At 38.1% G+C, this 25,207-nt stretch overlaps 2 protein-coding genes across 2 annotated transcripts in view; one reads left to right on the top strand and one right to left on the bottom strand.

Annotated features, from left to right (window-relative positions):
* The window catches only part of LOC121378386 (BRCA1-associated ATM activator 1-like), a 17,838-nt gene extending 13,548 nt beyond the window's left edge, over positions 1-4,290 (bottom strand). Inside the window, exons 1-4 of the mRNA XM_041506536.1 lie at positions 4,110-4,290; positions 2,343-2,636; positions 1,742-1,948; positions 342-537 (exon numbers count right to left, since the gene is read on the bottom strand). Coding sequence (XP_041362470.1) covers positions 342-537; positions 1,742-1,948; positions 2,343-2,636; positions 4,110-4,290 — 878 coding nt within the window. The remainder of the gene's footprint in view (positions 1-341; positions 538-1,741; positions 1,949-2,342; positions 2,637-4,109) is intronic.
* Positions 4,241-25,207, top strand: LOC121378387 (cytochrome b-c1 complex subunit 2, mitochondrial-like). The gene is made up of 14 exons (XM_041506537.1): positions 4,241-4,390; positions 8,466-8,540; positions 9,110-9,259; positions 10,217-10,281; positions 10,938-10,994; positions 11,615-11,739; positions 12,699-12,796; positions 13,833-13,983; positions 14,695-14,758; positions 16,196-16,331; positions 16,607-16,687; positions 22,311-22,387; positions 23,143-23,296; positions 24,917-25,207. Exons 1-14 carry the CDS (start codon positions 4,349-4,351, stop codon positions 25,004-25,006), a joined length of 1,365 nt encoding a protein of 454 aa, XP_041362471.1. The 5' UTR covers positions 4,241-4,348; the 3' UTR covers positions 25,007-25,207.

Raw genomic sequence — 25,207 nt, 5'->3', positions numbered from 1 at the left:
AAGTAAAAAGAGACAGGTTCTGTTCTGTACTGATAGTTAAAAAGGGACCGTCAAACACATCAGGGGCTCAATTCACCAAACTCTCGCAACTTTGCGATCTCGCAGTGCAGTGCTAAAAGACTTGCAAAGAGGATGCTTTGTTGTCTAGCAGAGCCTAAGAGACCTTTGTGAATTAGGTCCCAGGTTTTGATGGAATTCCAATACAGAGAGGATCTTGTTTTGAGGGATTTCACTGTATAAATAATTGTAACTCTCTGGGAACCAACAGACTATTTCATGAACAAAAACAATGCACAGTAATTGGTTTATCACTGCATTTGAAGAACTCTGTGATGACGTACCAGCAGTTGAGAAGATTAATTAACAGATTTTCCGCTGTGCTTTGTAAGTGTTTAGGTCCGTCAAGACAAATCTTCAGTGACAGCTCCACCACGTTCTGTACATCGTCCATCAAGGCAAGTGAAGACTCGGGACAAGTCTTCAGTACATCAACCCACAACTCTAGAATACTGCCCGGTGTCGTGTCCAGTGTGGTTACTGTAAAATATATCCAATCAAATTAACACCACTAATCACAGCTATCAACATTTTCACATACGGGTATATACAAACCTCAGCTAGGGTAGACAGGAGGTAAATACAAATGTACTTGTAAAACAAATAAAAATAGCTCATTTAAATATTCTTTATTAAAAATCTAAATTTTTAAATACATTTTTAAGATTGGGAAGGGGTACACTTGTGAAAATGTTGATACAGTATTTGACTAGAAATAAGGCCAGGGGGCCAAGACAACTCATCGTGAGTTTAGCATGGCTTATTCCTAGACACTTTTGTTAAAAAAAACAAATAATATTTTTTTAAAAATAATTTAAACAAAAAAATTAAATGAACCAAGAAGAAAACAAAAAAAAGTTCAGTACCACATCTATTAATTAGTGTTCCATTTCTTATTAATAAATAAATCATCATCATCATCATCATCATCATCATCATCATCATCATCATCATCATCATCATCATTATCATTATCATTATTATTATTACTACATGTATTAATTTTTCTTACTAGTATCTAAACACCTGCTATGTTAGTGCTATTTATTTACATCCAAAATTTAATGCTGAGAAAGAAAGAAATGTTTTATTTAATGACACACTCAACACATTTTATTTACGGTTATATGGCGTCAGACATATGGTTAAGGACCACACACATTTTGAGAGGAAACCCGCTGTCGCCACTACATGGGCTACTCTTTCCGATTAGCAGCAAGGTATCTTTTATTTGTGCTTCCCACAGGCAGGATAGCACAAACCATGGCCTTTGTTGAACCAGTTATGGATCACTAGTCGGTGCAAGTGGTTTACACCTACCCATTGAGCCTTGCGGAGCACTCACTCAGGGTTTGAAGTCGGTATCTGGATTAAAAATCCCATGCCTCGACTGGGATCCGAACCCAGTACCTACCAGCCTGTAGACCGATGGCCTAACCACGACGCCACCAAGGCCGGTTTAATGCTGAGAAGACATACCTGTACAACAACAGCAATTAACAACAAACGCATTACGTACAACTATTAATATTCTATTATTCCTTTATGTAACAGTCCTCATCTGTGTAAAGTGCAACATTTTATAATAATTATATTCATCAATAATTTTACATATCTGTAGTATGACACTAATGTATAATGTACACCATAATTTTTATAAAATGGCCTACAAAATCTATTTTACCTTTATTTGTTGTACATTCCAGTAAAGATTTCATCAAATCATCCACAAGTGTTTGCATCAGTTTTTCCAAAAAGATGTTTGGTTCAGCCATGGTGTGATTTTCTGTAGATTTGTTTGTGATAGTAGTAACCAGAAACTGCCGGGCTGCACTCTGATGAAAAAGGCTGCCCTTGCCTTTGAGTGTGATGTATGCCTCCTGGACAATTTCTGGAACACAAAACATACATCAACATGATGGAAAATCTACAAGATTTTGTAATGTATAATATCAAGAGTGTTTGGCTCTAAAATTTTACATGGTATTCATGACAATGACTTTTGAAAATTTAGCATCATTTCACAAAACATTATGCTTTTTTATTTATTTCCAAAATATAAAATTAAGTTACCTTTCTTTATCAATAACAGACCTTGGTACAAAAAACCAAAATGAAACAAAATAAAGACAAGAAAACAAAATTTGCTGGGTCTTGTTATATAATAGGCCTACAAAGTACAAAAATATACTCGTTGAAACTACCAAATTTTATACACAAACTCACAATGTTTCTGTCTTTTTTTCTCACTTCAACAAGAATAAATTCATTAATAATATAATTACCTTGAATAAAATCTTCAAACGTAACCCACTTCACGTTCTGGCAGACTAAAGTCAGACTTTTAAAATAAGCTGTACCAATGGACGGATCAGCCGTCAGTCCTTGCTTCTTGACACTCTGATATAGCTGGCCTATAAGACTATGATGTGTGGTGTAGAAACTAGTATCTCTACCCACAATGCCACACACAGAGAGGGCAAAAGTCACGATGCTTGATTCCACAGATTTAACATCATCCACCATCGACTGCAGAAACTCAACCAGAACCCCACCGGTGTCATCAGGCTTCTCTGTAACTAAATAAACAAAGAAAACAAGATATTATGAACTGAATTCAAATATCAGTTTCAATTTATTAGTAACAACAGGAATGAGTGTTTAATGACAGCATATTTTAAACTACAGGGGCCAGATTTCCAAACCTATCTTAGCACTACGGTATCATAAAACCATCATAGTCTAGACTATGGCATACGTTGCGACAGCACAGCTTACAATGGTTTTACGATAGTGTTATGCTGAGATAGCTTTAAAAATCTCTAAGCTAAGTTGTTGAGAAAAATGGTCTTAGGAATGAGAGCAAGAATTTTTTTTTTTATTTAACAACGCACTCACACAGATATTGAGAGAGGAAACCTGCATGGGCTACTCTTTTCAATTAGCAGCAAGGGATCTTTTATATGCACCATCCCACAGACATGGTAGTACATACCATGGCCTTTGATATACCAGTCGTGGTGCACTGGCTGGAATGAGAAATAGCCCAATGGGCCCACCGACAGGGATTGATTCCATACAGATAGCGCATCGAGCGAGCACCTTACCACTGGGCTACTTCCAGCTCCCTAAGGAATGAGAGAAGAAACCCACTGCCATTACACAGACTACTCTTACCAAGGAGGAACATGACATATTTAAAAACACTTTCCTATAGTCAGGAGAGCACGGTCCATGACTTTACCGTTTGGCAATTGATGATCTATGGTTGGAAGAGAAAACAATCCCAATAAGTCCATCGATAGGGGATTGCATGATGCCTTGATTTGCCCCAAACTGTCTCCCTAAAACTTACCAATCCACTCAATTTTTTGGTCATCTAGCCCAAATCTTATTTTTCAATATGCCATTGTTTGCGATGACATGCAAATAACACATTCAGAGTGACAGTGTGGAGATGGACAGGTTTAGTCCCTGCTACCACCTAAATATAATATGTCAGCATGAATGAGTCAAGTTCACCGTACAATGTACCTGTCAGCCTGCAATAACTTTTAAATAAGCTACCAATGTACTGTCTGTTAAATGTTTTAGACGTGTACCGAATGAACCTATTTAACAAATGTGTCTGGTTGTACAGGTGTTCATATCTGTTCAGTATATTTCCCCACATTTATTGACAGATATCACTTAAAAATAAAAACCTGTTATACCTTTACTGGCTTAAATATTATGAAATCTTTAAAATGAACGGAAGAGTGATAGCCTAAGAACATCAAATTGGCATTATTATTATTAAAAAAATGATTATTTTACAGGACCAATAAAAAAAAAAAAATGCATTGTAAACCGATAATGAACCAACAATCAATGATCTTTTGGGTGCTTTAGTAATTACCACTACATTGATTTGTTAATCTGAGATAATTAGAGATATTAAAAAACCGACTATGGGTTGATAGGTGACTTCATTGTTGGGTCGTGTACTGTAACTTGTAAGCCATGATAAGAAACGTGAGGTCACGTTTTGCAAATAACTTGTTTCTTCTTACATGAATCGTGTATTAAATCTAACAATCTTTGCAAGCTAGTGTCGTCGGAAATTGGATTCTTCAAATGAAGAAACAATTTCAGCACTTCCGATAATTTACTTATAAAGCTCATTTTGCCTCTGTTCACAAACAAAAAATAAAAAATAGCCGATTCAAGAGAGGTAACTCTAATTCTCTTCATACAGTTCGGCCATTTTCTTAGCTCTACGGTCGGGGCACGTCAAGGGCATCTGTAAATAATGGCATCCCGAGCGTGTAGAACATTGGCAAGACCTTTGAAGGTAATACGTTATGGAGAGTTGACAGTGTCTAAGTGATAAAATTTAGGAATAACAAAATAATGCAGCTTAATTCTGGCCAAAGTATTGCAGTTATAATGGTGTTATGTGTGTACTGTAGCAACCAAAACGGGCAAAAGCCATGGTATTAACAGGCAATGACAGACAGAATATTTCTGTTCTATGGTACATATTTATATTCCTACTTGGGTATTATTCAAAACTGTTAAAACTTTTTCTCAAAACAATTTTTAAAATTTTGTGAACTATTTATATTAAGTCAAAATCCTTGAATCAAGGTTCCCAGACAAAAAGAATGTTCAATTTGGATCATAACTTTAAAAATAAATCTTAATACAATGCAAATGTCCTCATTACCACTCCTCAACCAAAGGCGGGATCTTGCTCAGTCAGTAGAGCATTGTCTGAGATGTTTGCATCGTAGGATTGAACCACGTCATTGGGCCCATTCCCTAGGCTTATTAAATGTTTAGTCAAAGGTCAATGACAGTCAGTTTTTGCACCCTTGGTTTGGTGTCATACATAATAAATATAACATATTCAATGGTAATTTTTTGGTATGTTATATTTGATGAAAGGTACTTTTTATTTATTTTATCTTTTAAAACTTAGAAAATCTTTACTTAAAAAATTGTACTATTTACAAAATATGGATTTCTAGTGAAATTACAAAGAGATTATCTATATCTATTATGTACAGGCCAGAACAAGGGTGCAAAAAGTTACTCTTGTCAACCTTAGCCTCAAAACTGCATGGTTGTTCGCGTTTAGTCTCTACATGTCCGAGCCTGTCCTAGCAGCACTGGAAGATTGACCGCCCCACTCTAAGAAGAAATAGGAAGCGGGGTCGGCCCCTACTACTCTTTTTCTAGACTTTACCTTGCTTTATAGTGATACCATCTCGTATCCTCCGGAGTCGGGCCCGTCCGCACCACTATACCAACCCATGACGACTGGACTATACCCTAGTCTGATACTCTCTCTCGTTCAGACGGATCCGGCTTCTCAAGATCTGTATTTCAGCACAGCACTACACCTTCAACGTCTATCGACTGTCAATCTAGGGGTTTTCTTGACAGGATGCAACCCACCTCGTCCCTTTAAGCTGTGCACCCAAACGGCCTTAACGAGGCCACTCGCGTGGACATATCGATCGGACTTTAAACTTTTAGATCTGCATTCAAAATTTTATGTCGAAATTACTTCTTTTTTTTAAATATTATTAAATAGTCTGATCCTCTCTTCTTTCTCTTATTTAATTTTGGACTGTCCTTCTAAAATGCTCCAAATTATATAAATATTCGACCGAGAGTCAATTCTTTTTTATTTTTGGCTTGTAACCATATTTTTTTTTTTTTTTTTTTATTCTATTAACTTTTTTACTAATTGCTATTTTCAAAATTCTGCCCATTTTCAACACACCCCCCCCCCCCCCCCCCCCCCTACTTCCATCCCGAGTCAGGCCACCGATCTTATCGAAGGTCGACTCGGGGATGGGCGTGTTCAAAACCCTAGTGGTATATGGGCACGTTAAACTAGTTATCATCATCAAAACTGATAGAGTATGAGACTTTAAAGGAAAAGGACAATAAAGGCATTTGACCTGGTATGCATATTCAACGATATATAATGCACATTATTGCTTAACCTTTAGACTACTGGATTAATTTTTAACAAAAACCATGTTGAGTGGGTACAAGTTTATAATTTTTACTCACATATATTCACTTAAATGTCTTATAAATACATGAAATAAAGTTCACATATGAATTGGTAAGTATTATTTTCGTGGGTTTTTGTAATTTTTATTATTTTTAGATCAGCTAATGGTGATTAAAATTAGGCAAAAAATAAAAAAAGTTGCGTTTACTTACAGGCATTTGTGGCCAGATGTCCAGTATTTATGTCCATTATTCCCGATAACAGTGGTTTTCTGACCGATTTTTTTTTTTAAACCCGAACTACGATTCATATTGCAATATTTGGTGATTTTCGTTGTTGGTAAAACGATCAAATTTATTATCAAATTAGCTGTTACAATCAGCTATTGATCCCTGAAAATGACCGCGACGTGCCGCCATTTTTGTCAAGCGAAAATACTTGCCGAAAACCGCTTTTTGAACTCAAAATTTCAAGGTATTTTCAATTGAAAAAATCAAAACAAAAGCCACCAGTTTGAAAAAAAAATCTTTTTTCTTTTATTATATTTCCGTTTCTGGTGAGTGTCGTGTGCAAAACGGTGGGAAATATGAATTGGGGAATGCCCTGTATACAGTATACAGTATGTCGACTGACGTGACGTCGGGCGAGATATCTCACCTGCAGTACTCAGAAGGTTAATATCAACAAGTATAATCGTATAGTTAATTAATAAAATGGTTAAATGTGACGGCTATTATATATAATGGGCGCAGCCATTTTGTATCATCCCAGTGAATACACCCTCTGGCGAGCTGGTGGTTACGTAATACCTAACATGTCACGTCAAGAATTAGTCTTCGAACTGAAGAAACAAAACATACCTGATTTTTCTGTAATAATAATAGTCATCCCAGTAAGCCAGCAACAATTATATATTATTTTTAATACAAAATAAACCACCATTGTCAGTGTTGAAATAACTGTATTATGGTTTGTACATCAATTAACCCACATACTGAAATAATAATTGTAGTGTTTTCTTAGTTAATTGGTCTTTTCTTTCCGTGGCCTGTACCTGTAGTTCCTGATTGGCAAGTGTATATTTAGATGGTCCCAAGACACTGTCTAGACACACTAAAAAGACGTGCCACTTTTATTAAGATCACAGGGTATTACTGTAAGTATTTCTGTAAAACCCTTGATTAAGTAGACTTTCCCATCTAAAATCACAAAACTGACCAATTACATAGTCCCAAAGAAAAGAAAATTATCACTTGGGTATCGTGAGTGGTATACTAACAGGCCTAATAATATCCATTTTTTTCTTTGGATTTAAAAAAAAGAGAAAAATACTATAACTCCATTTCATTCTATTGATGCAAACTGAAATATATTTAGTTAAATAGTTTATTGTACTATCAAGTCATTTATGTTGTTTTACAAGTCAGGTTGATGAAAGCGAAGCACTTTGTCGTAAATTAGAGCGTTTGTTTACACTGCATAGAGCAGATGGACGGAGCTGGCGTCACTTTGCCCCAAGCTATACCACCGAACGTCACAAAAACGAAACAAAATGGCTGCTCCCAGTTAGCAGGAATAGTCATGTTTTTTTATTAACTCTAAAATTACACGTTTTTCATTTGTTAAAGTGTCATTATGTGTTGGTGGTCCGGGTATGCATCTTTCCAACACATAAATCTCTTGTTTGAGTTTACTCTACCTTTAACGTCATGACAACACCATACACATTGTATGCTTGTGATTTAATTAAAGATTAGGTCCAGAAGCATGGTCTCAGATTGGGGTTTTTTCCCCATTTTATCAAGTGCCAACGACTGGTATATCAAAGATTGTGGTATATGCTCCTCTATCTGTGGAAAAGTACACATAAAAATATCTCTTGTTTCTAATTGGAAAATGTAGACATCCAATAGCTGATGATTAATAAATCAGTGTGCTCTAGTGGTGTCATTAAAGAAAACAAACTATTTTCCCACCCACCTTTTTCTGTCTGGAACACAAACTGCTGCAGATCAGAATATGTACATAAGTCAGATGTGGTTCACAACAGCTTGCTCTGATTATCTCATTGTTTCCCCTACCTAGATATTGTCTTTACTTTTATTGGTAACGACGTACAGGTACATACATCTATGTAACCTTAAAAGCTGAGATCAGTTTCCATATAATATTGCTTTAGAATTGGTCACAGTGTCCAACTTTAATACCACATACACTGCCACACATACATACACTCGACGGTTACATGGGTCTGTGGATTAGAAATTAAAAAACAATTCATGATTACATAATTGTGCTTAATTTTTGTTATTTAACTCTCTTTTCCTTTTTTATCTTCTTATTTTACTTTTTGTTTTTGTCTTTCATTATTTAACTTTCTCATTCGTTATTTTAGGGACGATTATATTCCAGCCAGGCAGCACCATCTCGATCTGAGACGGCATCATCATTGCCCAAACAAGGACCTAAGGTATAAAAACATTTTACAGTTTCGATCTGAGACAGCATCATCATTGCCCAAACAAGGACCTACAGGAGTCTCGATCTGAGACAGCATCATCATTGCCCAAACAAGGACCTAAGGTATAAAAACATTTTACAGTCTCGATCTGAGACAGCATCATCATTGCCCAAACAAGGACCTAAGGTATAAAAACATTTTACAGTCTCGATCTGAGACAGCATCATCATTGCCCAAACAAGGACCTAAGGTATAAAAACATTTTACAGTCTCGATCTGAGACAGCATCATCATTGCCCAAACAAGGACCTAAGGTATAAAAACATTTTACAGTAATTTTTTATTTTATTTTATGTGAGGTTCATCTCTTGAATGTGTCTTATTAGTGGAGCTTGCAAAAGAAATTAAAAGTTATTTTATCATCTGTCTTTATAAAAATGTTAGTCTTTCGATGTTAATTGTCACATAATTGTAAGTGTAATGTAAAGCAACACAAATGTTCTTTAAGAAAATCCTTTTTAATTATAGCCTGTGTGTTTGCTTTGCTGTGTTGACATCTGAGTTTTGTGTTTTTCCAGCTGACTAAGTTGCCGAATGGCTTGTTGGTTGCATCTCTCGAGAACAATTCGCCGATCTCCCATGTTTCCGTGGTGATAAACGGAGGGTCAAGGTTCGAGGAGGGACATGACATCGGAGTCACTCACTGCTTGAGAGCTGCTGCTGGACTGGTATTATAGCTTTTACTTTCACTTTCATTTTACCTTCTGGTAACTAGACTTGCACAATTAAAATCATGCCTAAAAAGAAAAATGTATACACACAATACTACATGAATGGCCATTACTACCATTTATCTTGCACTAAGTTACTAATAAGCAAAAGCAAATTAAACTCAGAAAATGATTTCGCTAATGCTGTTGTAAAGTGTGTAATTCTATTTCTGCTCTGTTTAAGTAATTTTATCCACTAACAGTGTTTGCCCGGAAAGGCAAGTGGTCACTTCCACTCCCCTCTACAGTCGGCTAGAAAGTTTTATTAGAACAGCAAACTGATGACCTTGCATTTTAATGTTTAATACATTTCATATGATACTTCATGTGATTGTGTGCCTTGCACATTTCAGTAGAGTGATCTTCAGCTTACCTTGATTTTGCTCAATGCTGATTAAATAGAGAATAACTAATTAATGACATCTGATATCTGCTTTATCTTGTGATGGTAAGAATAAGAAATTCTGCTAGGCTTCGCCAAGCGGAATTTCTCATTAGGCCTGAACAGGATAAAGCAGATATCCGATGTCAGTAACTAGTTATTATATTTATCTTGCAGACCATAACAATTAAGGGGAAAAGCTATTATTTCTGTTATTTCAGCCACCTAGCTAGAGGTCAAGTGTGCAATTTTGTAATGTAGGCTATGCATGTGACGTCACTCATCAAAAGTCATATCCTGCTAGTAGCAGGATATGACTGCTTTATCCGTTATCATATTCTGTCAGTAGAAACAGTGGTTGCAGGATAATATGTGTTTAATGTAAAATACTTTGCATAGGATATCATACAATGCAGTGGTAAGCCTAGTAGAGGGATATTTAAGTAAATCTTAATCATTGGTGGCTGCTTAGCATAATTCATTAAACATTTTATCACATACAAAAGGAATGTGAATGTCTTATTTTATTACAGACTACCAATAACTCAACGATGTTTGGAATCACCAAACACATCCAGCAAACTGGAGGTGACCTGAAGTGAGTATTTTTATTGCTAAATATTAGTCCAACCGGAAGGGACTATAGGTTTTGTCTCCATCATTCTGTCTGTCTGTCTGTCTGTTCCACATATAGTTTTCCATACTTTTTTCCCACACAATTACTCAGGATACTGAGCTGAAATTTTGTATATAGCTTTTTTATGTTCTGTTACAGATCAACTGACTTTCATGGTGATTTACCCAATTTTCACAGTTATAGCCTTTGAACTTTTATGGAGATATGAACAAAAATTGGACCGGGTAGGGGTCATGCATTGCTTTAGCAGTACTCAGAATGCTTGCTTTTTATCAATTATTCAGACTTGACAATAAAATGCCTGGGTAAAAAATTAACGGTTCTGTCTACAGTTAATAAATACATAATGAGGCAACTTGACATCTCACTGGACATTTGTTCATCAATGTCAGATTCGAAGCATGTGTCTTTGACATTTTTCACTTGCCTAATTCTTTGGTAGAGGGTTGCCTGAGGTACTCAGGGTTATAGGATTGATTCCACACATTTGATATACCCAACCTTTCTTGCTTAATTGATTCTTATATTACAGCATGTTTACTGTCAAATGTTTCGTTATTTTAGCAGTTTTCATATTTATTTGAGCAAATGCTATGTAAAATATGTTGTTATTTCAGGTGTATGTCGACCAGGGAGTATGTATACTACACTGTAGAGTGTACTAGAAATCACATGTAAGTAAAGTCAACTTGAAACAAATACAGTGAAACTCCTCAAAACATCTGATTTTAAAGGGCATCCGGTTTAGAGTGGTTCTGTTCTGTACTGATATTTAACAAGGAACTTTGAAAAATTACTGATTTTGAATGAATTTCGGTTTACAGAATGTTTGGTTCAGAGGGGTTACTGTGCGTAATACAGCTGTGTTATAAAGTTAACTGAATTATTTTGTTAACAGTCATAATGTTTTATTCCTAGTTCATATTACTGTTGTCAAAACAAAGTCCAAATGCAGTATAGATTGATTTCCTCTAAGCAGTTGCCTGCCTTAAGAGTTATACTTGTTTGTTATCTTCCTCGAGTCAGCTCGTCTGATTGGGAGGTGGGGGGGATTGGTCATAGTAATGACCCTGTGTTCTGGGGTGTGGTTAAATTAATATTTTTTTCATCGGAATATATAACAACTGCTGCAGTTGCCCAAAGCAGTCGACAATACCGTGAAGTTTTTAATTCACTACAGCATGTTTTTGCCATGGACTGTATTCAATTTTTATTCAGTAGCATGTTTTCTGTTTACATTTTCTTAATAGAAGACATTGTATGAATATTAATTGTTTGGACTTTTGTTGTACAGAGGTGTTGCTTTCAACTTCCTCCGAGACATCACAACAACTCCCGCCTTTAAACCGTGGGAGGTTGCCGATATCCAAGCAAAGCTGGCTCTTGACTTGGGCATTCTGAAGACCCAGCCTCATATTCGTAAGATTTGCTTTTTGTTACTTTAAAAATCACTTGATATTGCTGCTAGTATATTAACTGCATTGGAACTGATTTTATACATAGGATGAAATATAAAACATTTAAAAATACCAGGCAAGTGATAAATTACTCTCCTCATACGCTCCAGGCAAGTGATTTGCATTACATTGAAAATATATTGAGTAAAGCCTGTACATATTGACATACAGGTAAGTTGTGAACAGCACACATTGGACAGTCACTGAAGCAGTATAACTATACTACTATTCCAGCACTTCGATTGGCTGGACAGCTTCTTTTTTGTTCAAATAACAAGCAGGAGGCTTGCTGTAACCTTGTTTTAAGGTGGACGATAAAAATGCTTGTGAGATAAAATCAGGATGCACATGGGCACGCAAATGGTATTGCGCAACTCAGATGTGAAGGACAGGATCAGTTGTTGAGGTAATGTGTCATTTACGATTATCGAAAATAATAAGAATGGATATCCATTTATGAGGGGTGGGGGAGGAAAAGAAAATATAATTAGGTGTAATTCTGTTAAATTATTTCTTAGAATTTTGACCCTTTATAAAAAAAAAAAAAAAAAAAAAAAAAAAAATATAATGTTAAAAAAAAAAACATCCTGTGAAAACCTATTGGACATTCCAGGCTTTGAAAGCTTACGTAATTTCACTAGTATTGAAACTAAAAAGTTGAATATAATAAAATGCCAGTGCCCTTATGTTTATTTCATACTCCTGATACAATTTATTCTGTCACTGAATAATGAAAATATCTGTATTAAAAAAAACTATATTCTAAATCTTTGACTGAAACCACTCAATTAGCTTCTTGCTATATACTATGAAACAGGGCATTTGGGACACATATTGTACCCAGATAGTAGTTTCTTTACACCCAACTTTGGTTGGTTCATCGATTCTTATATTGCATCAAGAGTTTCTTGTTTTGTTTAGGTGTTTTTGAATTGCTGCACAAGGCTGCATTCAGGAATTCCCTTGGAAATTCTTTGTATGCCCCAAAGCATATGTTTGGCAAATATTCCAGTGAACAGGTATGTGTTTTGATGCTCTAATAGAGAATTGTTTAAGCACACCTTTTATTAGTTAAATCAAACATGGGTATCTCTGCTACGATGTTCGTTAGCAGATCTTTTCTGATACTAATGTTCAGTGTCAGTCAACTTTTCTTGCAGTTTGTGTTCTCGTCAGAGACTATTGGTTAGTTCCATGACTGGCATATTGAAGTCTGTGGTATGTGCTGTCTTATCTGTAGGAAATTGTATATAAAAGATCATTTGCTGATAATGGGAAAATGTTACAGGTTTCCTCTGAGCCTATATGTCAAAATTACCAAATGTTTCACATCCAGCAACTGTTGATCGGTAAATCAATGTGCTCTAGTGATGTCGTTAAACAAAACACACTTTATTGGATAGTTCTGAAACTTAATACAGAGATTCCCCAGGGCAGTGTCCACAAACCAGTTGAGATATATATAATAATTTTTAGGAGGTGGGGGAGGGATAAACTGAAGTTTAACATTGAAAATTTCAGTGTCATGATGTCCTTATTTTAAGATTGGTAAAACAAATTAGATATAAAAATAAATGTTTTTTAAATATATGTTTATTACAGACTTCTTTGTATACATGATTAAAGTGCTAGTAACTAGAAAATATTAGTATACCTTACTGTAATTGTACTGACTTAGTAGTGCATCTGCAAATATAAAGTGTAATTTTAAGCAATGTTTCAGCATTTTGTAGTAATCTTAAAAAGATATTGTCCAGCAATTCTTGAGGCTAAAACTGAACATATTAGTTCCTTTTATTGCTATAAAACTTACGGATTGTTACCTTTGGTGTAAAACCACTAAATTATGCATTTTTACAATGGTAATATAAGATAATTTATTTTGTACTTCAGGTAACCTGTGCCCATTTTACATTTTGTTTTAACATTCATACGGTAATGCATGTAGTTCCTTATAGTATACTTGTGTCTATACCACAGTAAAACTATAAAATATGTTCTGTAAATTATTCTTTGAACTTTATTTTAATGTATCCAGTATATTTTGTTCAACAGCTGATGCACTTTGTGAAGAACTACTACACTAGTGGGCGTATGGCGCTGGTTGGTGTCGGGGTGGACCATGACTATTTGGTAGCTGAAGGAAATAAATTCACCCCGTTTGATTCCACTGGAGCAACTGGAGTGAAAACAAAATACCATGGAGGTTAGTACCATCCTTTTCTTAATTAGTATATTGTAGTAATGCAGGTTGTTCATTGTTTCAGAGTAGGCAGCTATGTTAAGGACCACCTTAAGCAATGTACGTCTGTAATCAGACCCCGTCATTTAAGGGGAGCCATCACTCTCACTCCAATCAATCTCCTGAAACTAGTTCCAAGTAAGTAATTTTTAACTCCCCTTATCATGTGAATTTATATTATAGCAACATGGTAAAACCTTAAATGGCTCCCCATAATCTTAAGTTTGGGGAGGAAATAATTACTCTTCTCAATTTCCTTCACTAAAATGTAGACAGCATGAAGGTTTGCTAGCTGAAGATGGTCAGCTTATATTGACACGTTCAAGTATGCTCATCAGGGCACAAACTTAACTGAATAGTAACGTAGGCAGCAATTGGCATAGCTGCCATAGATGGTTCTTTACCAATGACAGTCGGGTTTTTTTTACATTGGATAAAAATTACTGCTGTCACTTGAAGGGATATTTTGGGGGTTTTAACTTATTTGTTGCAAAAATTAGGGCTTAAAATGCTGTAGGTAGCACATTCTTAAATATGACTCCTGCTCGAAGAAAAAAAGGGTGATGTTAGTAATCATGAGTAACTTGAAGCTATTTAACAAAAATCTTTTTGAAGAATTTATTAGTTATATTTTTATTTATTTATTATTATTATTATACGTATATATCATTTCAGGTGAGATGAGAAAGGCCACAGGTGCTAATCTAACATTCTCTGCTGTAGCAGTAGAAGGACCAAGGTATGTTCTTGAACAGTTGGTTTACATACAGGGATGTGTGGTGGGTGGGTCAACCCACTAGAGAGGAATGTAGGCTGCTACAGAAGGCAGGACTATAGGGCTGGGTGGAGAAGAGCATGGTTCTCTACTTGAAACCACTCCCAGATAAAGTGCTCCTCTGATGCGTGGTCTGTCAATCCACATCGGCGGGCCTATTAAGCTATTTCTTGTTCCAGCCAGTGCTCCACAACTGGTGTAACAAAGGCTATCTTGTCTAGGATGCTGCATATCAGAAAGAGCAGCCCATTGCATGGTGGCAGCGGGTTTCCTCTCTCATTATCTGTGTGGTTGTTAACCATATGTCTGACGCCATAAACTATAATTAAAATGTGTCGAGTGCGTCGTTAAATAAAACATTCCTTCCTTCCTCTCTTATTGTGCGAGCGAGTATTTACGACCAATCCTTCTACTGATGATATTTACTAGTGACACCAATGTAATAAAACACAAAGAAATACTAATGATAATGATATTTATCCTATAACTTACCTATAATATCCATGTCATAAACCCATTTGATATTTACTAGTGACACCAATGTAATAAAACACAAAGAAATACTAATGATAATGATATTTATCCTATAACTTACCTATAATATCCATGTCATAAACCCATTTGATATTTACTAGTGACACCAATGTAATAAAACACAAAGAAATACTAATGATAATGATATTTATCCTATAACTTACCTATAATATCCATGTCATAAACCCATTTGATATTTACCATTATCCTATAACTTACCTATAATATCCATGTCATAAACCCATTTGATATTTACCATTATCCTCTAACTTACCTATAATATCCATGTCATAAACCCATTTGATATTTACCATTATTAAACAAGACTTGTATACCTGAGAGTAACATTTGGATGAGATTTAGCTGAAGTGCATGATGTCAAACTACATTTGTGCTAACCGATAGTCAACTACAGAACTTTGATTTACTAAATATATTGAATTAAATTTTTATTTTAGAAGTGTTATAGGCAGGGTTTCTGCCAGAGGGTAAAATGGGTATGGCGCCATACCCAATTTTTTTTTTTTTTTAAGTTAACATTTTGACAAAATTAATGATTCTTATTATTATTGTATAATTTTCTTAACCCTAACCCTAAATGTAACCCATTTTCTTTGTTGGGGAGGCCCCCCTTACCCCCTGTTGACTGTGGCTGCATTTAGTTTCATAGCGCCATACCCAAAAATTTCTTTCTGGCAGAAACACTGATAGGATAAATAGAATTTGCTGCTCATGTTTTTTAGAATGTAAAATATCAACCTTGTTTAGTTAATTGGTTAATCGGCAGAGCCTCAATTTATATTTTCCATATTAAAAACCAGTCGTGATGAATCTATATAATATGCTAATGATGACAATATATTTCAGTCTGGGAAGTCCGGAGATGTTTCATGCCGGGGTACTGCAGAATGTGATGGGAAGAGGCCCGTATGTCAAGTGGGGCACAAACCATACCTCTCGAATAGGCCATGCAGTCAGCCAGTGTACGGGACTGCCCAGTGCTGTGAGTGTGTTTTATTGTGGTGGTTCACATTTACAATAGTGGAGTGACATACTCTAGGTATGAGCCCAGCCTTTGAAAGAACTAGTTATTAAAAAAATGTCTTTGGCCTTTATTTTGTCATTCTTTAAATTGTTACCTGACAATTTGCTAAAAGCATCTGATATTTTACGAAGTGTTAAGAGATCATACTGACAATGCAACCCATTGTACACATTGTATACATGCCTGTTTGATTTTACAGTAATTAACTGTTTATGATTCTGATCGTCTTGTAGGTGTCCTGCATCAATGTCAATTACACAGATGGTGGATTGTTTGGATTCTTTGCTGTTACTAACCCTGACGATGCAGAAAAGGTAAACAGTTAATTTGTTTTGTTAAACATTTTTTCTTATACATGAGTTATTTATGATTTCACACAGCAATAATGTGTGTGTTATCAATTTAAAGATATACGATCGGCTTCTCCTAGGTGATCATCCAGTTGCCACAACCATACTATCCAGTGGGAAAAAAAAAGCACAATGGAAATTGTTTGCTCTGAAACATATAAGTTAAACTGAAACTGATTGCTCTGTGATATATAAGTAAACTGCAAACACTGTAAATAAGACATTTAAATGTGTTATGAACCTGTTGTTTTCAGGATTTGTAAGAAATAAAATACTACATTCTTGTCTGTATACCATTTATCTTACAACTCATTTTAATAGGTATCCAACTTGTTTTTTCTTGTTATATATGTTTTGAAACATAAATGGTATTTAGTGAATACGCATAAACATGTTATTCTAAACTACAAAATGTTTTTTATTGAACTATCCACTAAAACTTATTTAGCCCATGAAATTACAGAATTTTGCAGTAATTGGAATTGACAGCAGTCCAGGTGGTACAAGCAATTTCTTTTCACATTACCTGTCCTCACAAGTGCACCTCCCCCCCCTCCTCCACACGCAAGTGGTCTGGTCCGAACATCCGAACATCCAATGGGATGGCCTAAATTCTACTGCCTACTGCTCTCTAGTTCCGGTCACATGACTGTAACTTCCTTCTTTTTCTCTTCGCTAAAGGGTCTGGACGTCTTTTCTTTGGCTCTGTTTTGGAGTCAGTTTTTTCATCGACCTTTTGGTGGAATCTTTTCTGCCATCGTATTCATTGTCTTTCGTGTATCATTTCACGTCATTCACTTGGTTTTCCAAGTGTTTATTTTCCTTGAAATGTTTGTTTTTGTTTGTTGGTTAGCATCGTGTCAGCCGCCATTTGCAAATATGGTGTCGGTTGTTGACCGGCTTTGTGTTTTGTCATGATTGTTTTTCTTTCTATTTCACAGATAGAAATTGTTATCATGTCTGATATTAGTGTTCATCGACTTGTGCTGGCGTGTTTACGCTGTAAGAAGTTTACCGCTGACGACGACCCACATGACTTATGTCTGGGTTGTCGTGTTTCATGTGCTCTTGACTCGAGATGCGACCTTTGTTCGGGGTTATCGGAAGTTGAGTTTGCTGCGTATCTGAAAGTGGTGTCAGCGAGGGCCAAGAAGGTGGAGACCCCACCTTCCATCGCAGACTCCGTAGCGGATGTGTTACCCTTCATTTTGCCATCTGTGCTTCAAGAACCAATGGCGACTTCCTCCAAACCGGCGGATTCGGGGTCAGGGCCGGTTCCAGTTCCCTCTTCGGGGGGTTCAGTTCCTTCGGCTCCACCTGTTACAGGGGTCCTGCTGCATCTACTCAGCCCGTTAAGAAGTATTCCATTAGACGTTCTATGGGATCCACAGCTTGTCGATCTTCAATACCGTCACAGGATAAGCAGAAGTCATCTTCGGCGCATCAGAGTCGGAACCGTAGCCGTTCACCACGGCCTGTACAGATTCTATGGACCGTCATCGCAGATCTTCAGTTGATGTGGCCTCCGAGAGTTCCAGACGGGACCGTCCATGGTCCAGTTCCCCTGCGTCTTCCGTTCCGGCAGATCGATTTGCCTGTGCTCGAGTTCTACGAGACTTCGGAAATGACGCTCCAGCGGCTTCCGTCATTGATGTCGTGTGCGACATGTTGCCGTCCCTGCCGCATCCACCGACACCCTCTAAGAAGGGGCCTATACCGAAGATTGCGATTGATGTTCCACCAGAAGATGTGGTCATCCGTTCCTTGGCAGCCGGTACCTTAATCGCATTCCGTGTCGCACACCAAGGTTTTACAGGACTCTGTCGACAAACTTCTGGAGAAGGGAGCCGTTTACACCAGGCTTTTATTCGGAACGTCTTTCTGGTTCCAAAGAAAGATTCCCAGGACCTGCGGATGATTCATAACATGCCGTTTTTCAGCGACCACTACCTGCTTCCTCCTCCGGCCTTCAAAATGTTGACAGTGCGAGATGTCCTTGCTGTAGTACAACTAGGGGATTGGCTTGCTTCGCTGGATCTCAAGGATGCGTATCCATGCCCCGATCCATGCAGATTACCACCGCTATCTGAGGTTTATGCTACAAGGTCGTCATTATGAATGGACAGTCCTGCCATTCTGGATATTCATCGCTCCATGGCTGTTCACCAGAATTATGGCTCCGATATCCCGTTTCCTGCATCACAGAGGTATCTCCTTTTACCCGTACCTCGACGACTGCCTGATGAAATGCCAGAGTAAGACATGGCTTACTGCACACGTTGCCTTCATCATGGATTTACTCCAGTGTCTCGGTTGGATCATCAACCTCGAGAAGTCAAGACTGACTCCTACACAGTACCTACAATTCATAGGAGCTTGTCTTTGATCCGACCTGGGCCTAGTTCAAGTTCCTCTCGACCGTTGGGAGAACATCCAAACCATGGTTTCCAGGGCCTTAACCGCTCCGATGTCCTTCCATGGGTGGCAGAGTCTCCTGGGTCTCCTCACTTCGGCTCAGGATTTGACGCTCAGAGGTCGCCTCCAGCTTCAGCGGTTGCAGATGTTTCTCAATCCGTTTGTTCATTACAACAATTCAGACTTGCTCATCAGTCTCCCAGATGAACTCCGGTCCAGCCTGCGGTGATGGCAACTCCAGTTGAATGTCTTAGATGGAGAGTCTATGCGGCCCTTCCAAGCCACTCATCACCTGTTCATCGATGCGTCACTAGACGGTTGGGGAGCCCATCTCAGCAACCACACTACCTTGGGGCTGTGGTCTCCCGGCGAAGTCGGACTACACATCAACCTGTTGGAGTTGTTGGCAGTCTACAACGCAATCCATCATGGTGGCCACAGACAGTACCACCACAGCGGCTTACATCAATCGCCAGGGCGGAACACACTCCAGCAGTCTGCTGCAGTTGACGTATCATTTCTACCAGTTGGTCGACGAAATTCCTCTTCAACTTCGGGCTCGCCATATTCCAGGCGTTTCCAGTGAGTTAGCCGATACTCTGTCTCGTCCGTGGTCTCCACAGTCGACGGAATGGATGCTGCATCCGGAAGCGTTTCGATAAATGTGCGACAACCTTTGGACACCAAACATCAGTTAAGGGTTTACGTGTCTCCGGTGCCAGATCCCGAAGCCTTCAATCTAGACGCCTTGGCCATCAGCTGGGACAGGATGGATTCGTAGGCTTTTCTGCCTCCCATCCTACCTCCCAGGGTGCTACAGAGGTTTCAGCTGTACACTTGTCGGCTACTACTCATCGCTCCGATGTGGCCTTCCAGGGTGTGGTATCCAGATCTCGTACGTCTTGCCGATCCGCATCCACTACCTCTGCCAGACTGGGATCATATGTTGTTGTCTCCCACGTCCTGACTACACCATCCACATCCTCAGTTGTTCAAACTGCACACGTGGACATTATTACCAAGAGTTTGAGGAAGAAATGTTTTTCTTCCCAATCCACGGCAGCCATTTTGAAAGCTCACAGATCATCTACTACTGCGGCTTACAACATCCAATGGATTTTTTGCTGTATTCTACGTACATCTTTGAAATTGAAGGGGTCTACCATTGCGGGCTACATTTCGGTCATCGCTACGGTTCATGATGTGGCTACTGGAACGAAGCTATCGAATATCTCTGAGATCCATAACATGATCAAGGGATTTCGACTTGAAGATCAGGTTGACCGTTTTCGGCCGCCAAAATGGGACTTGACTCTTGTGCTACGAGCGTTGTCGACCTCACCTTATGAGCCGATCGAATCATCTTTCTTGCAAGACTTGACTCGGAAGACAGTGTTTTTACTTGGATTTGCCACGGCTGTTCGTGTATCAGAAATCCATGCTCTTGATGTGGACTTCCACCGAGCTCGTCATGCGGTCACCTTGGGGTTACTCATGAACTTTGTGGCAAAGAATCAGCTACCTGACCAAGCGCTTCGCTCGTATGATGTGCAAGCCCTCTCCTCTATTGTCGGTCCAGTGGCCGTTGAGGACTTGGCCTTATGTCCTGTCAGAGCACTACACCATTACATCAAGAGGACTAGATCTTTTCATCAACATCGCAAGAGACTTTTCCTCTCCTGTAACCAGAGTCGGTTGACGGATATCTCCAAGAACACGGTTGCCACTTGGATTCAGTCTTCTATCCTGACTGCATATCAGAAAGAGGATTTGCCTGCTCCATCTGCTACTAACCCGCATGAACTCCGTGCCTTGGCTGCCATGATGTCCCTGCACTGCAACACACCCATTCAGCACATTCTAACTGGTTGTTTCTGGGCTACGGACTCCATATTTGCTAACTATTATCTGAGGGATGTCTCCACAGTAGACGTTGAGGGATTCCATCATCTGGGTCCAGTTGTTGCTGCGCAGACTCTGGTGAATACAAGCCGTCCTCGTCGTCATCGTCGTTGATGTCTGTCGGAATCTTGGCTGCATACCGAGATGTCCATCGAATCGACAGGTGAGGATTGCTTAGACTTTAGTTCTTTTGCACGGTTCACGCACTGGTGCTGGAACTTTTGTCTCGATAACATTTACCTTGCACTGCATGTGGTTATCTGTTGTCATAATTCCCACAGTTCTTTGGTGTACTAGACAGAAAACACTCGGGGGGGGGGGGGGGGGGGGGGGGGGCTTCAGTTCAATGTTCTGACGGATGAACCTCATTACGTTGTCGCTTGTTTTTACTAACACTTCAATACGTGGGGGGTTACCTAACACCTGCATCATTGGTGGCTACGTCTTCCCACCCTGTCAGAACCAGCATGAGATGTGGCTTTCCGACTCCCGGTCCATGTATTCTAGGAGCCGTAACCGCCACTGCTGACGGATGTCACCATTCTGGTTGTTGTTACTAACATCACCTGCATTGGTCTGTGACGGACATCCCTAGGAGGAGGGTTTACCACGGTTGGCCTCATTCTTCCACTAGTCAGCCTCTATCCGGTCTTTGGAAGTTATCAAATGCATCTTTGGATTCCAGAACCCACCGCCTTCTGTTGAATGCTGCTCTTGTGATACATTACCTGTCCTCAGGATTTCATCCAGCCCGAGCCTCCCCGCTTCCTGTTTTCCGTGCAATGCGCTCAGGGAAAAAGAAGGAAGTTACAGTCATGTGACCGGAACTAGAGAGCAGTAGGCAGTAGAAGAATTTAGGCCATCCCATTGGCTGTTGGGATGTTCGGACCAGACCACTTGCGTGGGGGGGGAGGTGCACTTGTGAGGACAGGTAATGTATCCATAAAAGAGAAAACACTCCAAGTTTTATCCAGTTTTCTCTCTCGCTGCTTGTTAACCTGGATAGACAACCAGTTACATGCTTGTAACTTTGAATGTTTGAAAATGTATCATTACCAGTATTGTTATTTTGGTTAAACCTATTTTGTGGCTTCGTTTACATGCTTGGAACTTTGAATGTTGTTTAAAAATGTATCATATCCAGCATTGTCATGGTTAAACCTATTTTTTGGCTCTGCTTACATGCTTGGAACTTTGAATGTTGTTTGAAAATGTATTATTATCAGCGTTGTCAATATGATTAAACCTATTTTTTTGGCTGATGTTGCAGGTTCTAAAGACGGCGATGGAGCAGTTTTTATCTGTAAAAAAAACTGGAATCAAGGACGAGGAATTTGCCAGAGCCATGTAAGTAATGTCTATAGAAATGTTTTTATTACTGGCAGTCTATTCAACTGCTAGTTGGTGAGCTCTGTGGTTACAGAGTTTATTAGGCAAATATTCTATATAAACTGAGTTCTTGTATGACCTTCTACAATCAGGCTGAAACAAAAATATTAACATTTTTTTAAATGGAATTGGCTTACAAATAAAGGAGTAAATAATTTAGCACATCTGCAATAAATATATGGAAAAAGCTAATAAATTGATTTTCATAAATATCAGATGGTTGAGATCATGGTATTGTATTTTTACAACAAATGTCCCAATTCATTATCAACAAAAATGCACAAAACCCCGACAAATGACATGTTGACAAGATAAAAACCCCATTGTACTAAGGTAGTGTTAAACAAACATTCTTCTTCTCTTATTGAATTGGGGCCGGGATGTACTCCAGCGGTAAAGCGCCCACTTGATGCGTGGTCAGTCTGGGTTCAATCACCATCGGTGGGTCCACTGGGCCATTTCTTGTTCCAACCAATGCACTACGACTGGTATATCAAAGGCTGTCGTATGTGTTATCTTGTCTGTGTAGCTGATGATTAATACATTGATGTGCTGTACTGGTGTCGTTAAACAAAACAAACTTTAAACTCTTATTAACTTGTGTTTGTGTTTCAGAACTCAGCTGAAGAGTCAGATTGCGATGTATTTTGAGAAGCAGGACAATGTTAAACAAAACAAACTTTAACTCTTATTAACTTGTGTTTGTGTTTCAGAACTCAGCTGAAGAGTCAGATTGCGATGTATTTTGAGAAGCAGGACAATGTTCTCATTGATCTTGCCGAGCAGACTCTGGGCCATCAGAAGGTTGCAACCATGGATGACATCTTCAAACAAATCGATGCCATCACAAAAGATGATGTGGTCAAAGTAAGTCTTCATAATGAACTACGTTAATCAGTAAATTATGTAACAGAACTGGGCATAAACACAGGTCATGTTGTCAAAGTAAGTTGTGCAGTGAATAGAATAGAATAGAGAATAAATACCTCGCTGCCTTTACAAAAGATGATGTCATGAAAATAACAGAGTTGACTGTAGTGTAAAAAAAATGGGGAATAGTGGTACAAAAGAAAATGGGGTAACAAAATGAGGAATAAAAATTGATGGCTTTACAAAAGATGTCATCAAAATAAAGTTGACTGTAGTCAGTGTAACAAAATGGGGAATAAACATTGATGGCTTTACAAAAGATGATGATGTTATCAAAGTAAGGCTTGTCAGAATTGATCACAAAGGGGGGAGTGGGAGGCAACCTTTTTATATACCCACCACCCATAAATAATATTTTTGTATTAAAACTAAGTAAAAAGTGCATAGAAAAAAAAAAAAAAAAAAGACTGCAGCAAACCAACTTGACATGAAATACTTCTGGAACCGTTCTTAGATCTGCCCTGGACTCACTGGCATATCAAAGAGGTTGAACCCAAAGTGGATGTGTCTGAATCTTTATTGGATATAGGCATGTTAATAGTTTAAACACACAAACAATAATAAAGAATGTTATTACATTTCATCATGAAGACGGATTACAAATGCATTAAAACTGCTGTCAAATGTGAACCAGCAATGTTGAAAAATCCAATGAAATGTCATCTCGATATGTGATAACATTGGCTTTGATAAGATCTACAGATGGAGACTTAAAACGTGAGAAGTCCGTAAGATCCGATTTTAGATTGCATGGTATGCTGGCTTCAGTGTGTATATGTTTATGTCCATCTTCCTTGTCATTATATCTATGGCACTATGTAACTTAATTGGTGAGCATTTATCTGGGGTGTAATGGATTTCAGGATTGACCAGCCTTAATGGAGGTTCTTCCACCATCCCAAGCAGTGCAATACGACTGGTTCATCAGAGGCTGTGGTATGTGCTGTCCTGTTTGGGAAAGTACATCTAAAAGATCCCATTCTACTTTTTCAGTAGTATGCAGCAGCAGATTTCTGTTTTCTTAACCTCAACCAAGAGTTGGAATGTAAGATTCCCATCATGTACGGTCATGTGGGATAGAAAGTCCACCTGAGGTGGTCGAAATTTTCACCACTGATGGTGTACTTTTTCTATCCCACATGACCACATATGATGGAGTCTTTTTCTCTCATCCATTTTGTAAATAGATTATATTTTACATGAACAGACAAAGATGGCTGAAAAGGTAACTTTTTTATTTGACCATTTTATCATAAATTAACTGCATTATCGTATTTGCTGTTTGTTTCATGTGTTAAATAACAAGATAGCTTTTATAAAAGTTTTAATAACAAAATATTGATTTAAAACTGTTTGATGACCTCACATCACCATCTCGCATTAATATGATGTTATATTAAGCACAAGCATGTGATATAGAAATTGCTTACATAGCTTTCTTTCATGGGATAGCTCTGTCCCATATACTTTAGGGTGAGAGAAATAACCATATGTTAAGACACGAAACAGCTGTAGTTTAAACTCTTCCTTTTCTAATATTTCTGTTCTCTTTTTTAGCTTGCTACAAAATTCAGCAAGGGAAAGACTTCCATGGCTGTTCTCGGTGATCTGACCAAGACCCCATATATGGATCAGTTGTTAAAATAATCAAGTGTTGTCCTGATAGAGGTTTTACAACAATCCTTTAATAACGAACACCAGAAACAGTTTGAACTGCAGCGGAATTCTTTATACAGTGACATTATTTGCTCTACATTACAGACTTAAATTATGTATGGACGTCACCAGTGCTTGTGAAATTTGGAAAATTATAAAATAGGTTGAATTAAAAATATTCTGTCAAGTTTT

This window comes from Gigantopelta aegis, chromosome 8, assembly GCF_016097555.1.
Source record: "Gigantopelta aegis isolate Gae_Host chromosome 8, Gae_host_genome, whole genome shotgun sequence".
Classification (NCBI taxonomy): Eukaryota; Metazoa; Mollusca; class Gastropoda; order Neomphalida; family Peltospiridae; genus Gigantopelta; species Gigantopelta aegis.
Note: the sequence above shows the minus strand (reverse complement) of the source record. Positions and strands in the feature narration are given on the sequence as shown.

Bases quoted from the DNA above. Each gene is read 5' to 3' on its own strand.
- LOC121378387 (XM_041506537.1), top strand. From the start codon at position 4,349: ATGGCATCCCGAGCGTGTAGAACATTGGCAAGACCTTTGAAG. The intron at 4,391-8,465 runs GTAATACGTTAT...TCGTTATTTTAG, and splicing joins CATTGGCAAGACCTTTGAAG to GGACGATTATATTCCAGCCA. The intron at 16,332-16,606 runs GTGAGTGTGTTT...ATCGTCTTGTAG, and splicing joins GTACGGGACTGCCCAGTGCT to GTGTCCTGCATCAATGTCAA.